General features: G+C 44.7%; 1 gene segment (V, D, J or C); it reads left to right on the top strand.

Annotated features, from left to right (window-relative positions):
* The first annotated feature begins 209 nt into the window (after nucleotides 1–209).
* On the top strand, nucleotides 210–702 carry LOC132656236 (T cell receptor alpha variable 9-2-like). The segment is given in 2 exon segments: nucleotides 210–255; nucleotides 368–702. Coding segments are annotated over 2 exon segments (381 nt in total).
* The last annotated feature ends 1,363 nt before the right edge of the window (nucleotides 703–2,065 follow it).

Here is a 2,065-nt window from a genome sequence, read left to right as displayed (position 1 = left end):
CTACAATCGATGTTGAGGGTGAGAGTACATTTCTGACTCTTGGAGGATTGCAAAAGACCCTGTTTTAATCTCTGTCCACCAGGGGGTGGAGTTTCCTAACACAAAATCATCAACTGTATGAGTGATAAGCTTTGCAGGTTCAACTTTTGATGTCATTTCATCATTTCTTTGTGTGAAGAGTCAAGAACAGTAGCTGGGTGTCCCTGAAGATGAATGCTTTTCCAGCTTTAGTGACTGTGATGCTGCTCGTGCTTGGTAAGTTAAGTGACTTAAGATTTGCAATCTTTCCCTTATGATATCAGAAAAATACTTAATCGTCTAGGAGGTTTGTTGTTAATATAACACAGATATCCTGTTCTTCCTCCAGGGAGGATCCATGGAAACTCAGTGACCCAGAAACAAGGTCAAGTGACCCTCTCAGAAGACAGCGTTCTCTTTATAAACTGCACTTATTCATCCACAGGGTACCCAACTGTTTTTTGGTATGTTCAGTATTCTGGAGAAAGCCCTGAGCTCCTTTTGAAAGTTACAACAGCTGGCGAGAAGGGAAGCAGCAGAGGGTTTGAAGCCACATATGATAGAGGAACCACCTCCTTCCACTTGCAGAAAGCCTCGGTGCAAGAGTCAGACTCGGCTGTGTACTACTGTGCTCTGGGTGGCACAGTGGCAGACACTGCAGGGGGAGCTGAGCACAAACCCTGAGAAACAAAAGAAGCCTGACTTCTGATCATCTGCCTTTTAGGTCACCCTGTTTTCCACACAGTCTATGTTGTGTGCCCCAACCTTTCTCTGGTTGATGAACATTGTACACATGGTCAGAGCAGAACAAGAGGGAGATGTTATCACAGCTGGATTTTCATCAAGGATATCAGTTGTTCCTCATGGAGGGTCACATTGATTTCCCAGGAACGCTATGGATACTGTGAGGTGGTCAGTTGTCTTCATCTCCATATATAGGTAATTTTCTTCATATTATTGAATGTCACTTCTAGTCCAAGTTATTCACACAGGGCAACAAATGCCGGGAAAGATGTCATCTAGATAATGTCTATCTAATACTTTGGAAGGACAGGTTATCAGAGGCTACAGCCTTTCCATACCTTAAGATTTGTAATAAGGATACATAGGTAGAAAAGGCAGGAGAAAGGAAGTCTGAGCAGGTAGGTGATCTTCAGATTTTCAATGTCCCCCATCTCCTCTAAATCCAACCCCCAATCTCATCCTCATCCCATGTAGTAGACTGTCTGCTGTGGTCCTCATCCCTCTTTGTCCCCATTTCCAGAGCACTGGACTGATCCTGGTGGCACTCCCTGATTTCTTCCCTACCATGGAACCTACACCTCTTTTTAGCCCACCCCTATGCCTAAGTATCATATGCCTAAGTGTCAGTACCCAATTGGAAAGAAACATATTCTGTCTGGAATCCAGTGTCCACACATGGCAGGATCTCAGAAGCATTCCCTAGCAGGCAACCTATAGCCACCACACTGTTCTCAGAACCAAAGAGAACAATAGAAACCAAGGAAGAGAGCACACATCTGACAAAGGCAAGAACACACACCAGCACAGAGAATTAAAATAATCTCAAACCCAGATGCCTAGATCCCAGCATGAAACAGTAACATCCATGATGACATGTCTTCATTAAAGCCCCAAAAAACACAATATGGCCGATGCACAAGACAAGGAGTTCAAATTAGCCTTTATGAATATGTTAGAGATCTTGAAAGAAAAAGTGAATACATTCATTGAAGAAATCAATGAACCAAAAATCTGGAGTGAGGCAGGCCTGAAGAGACTGATGAGTCAACCAAGGACCATGCATGGGGCGGACTTAAAGCCCTGCTCAGATGTAGTCCATGGGCAGCTCAGTCTCCATTGGAGTTCCCTAGTAAGGGGAGCAGAGACAGTCACTGGCATGAACTCAGTTGCCTGATCTTTGATCACCTCCCCCTGGTGAGGTGGCCTTACTAGGCCACACAGAGAGAGGATCCAGACAGTCTTGATGACACCTGATAGGCTAGTGTCAGATAGTAAGGGAGGAGGACCTCCCCTATCAGTAGAC

The sequence above is a fragment of the Meriones unguiculatus genome, chromosome 9, assembly GCF_030254825.1.
Source record: "Meriones unguiculatus strain TT.TT164.6M chromosome 9, Bangor_MerUng_6.1, whole genome shotgun sequence".
NCBI lineage: Eukaryota > Metazoa > Chordata > Mammalia > Rodentia > Muridae > Meriones > Meriones unguiculatus.
The sequence above is the reverse complement of the archived record's forward strand: the minus strand, read 5'-3'. Positions and strand labels throughout refer to the sequence as shown.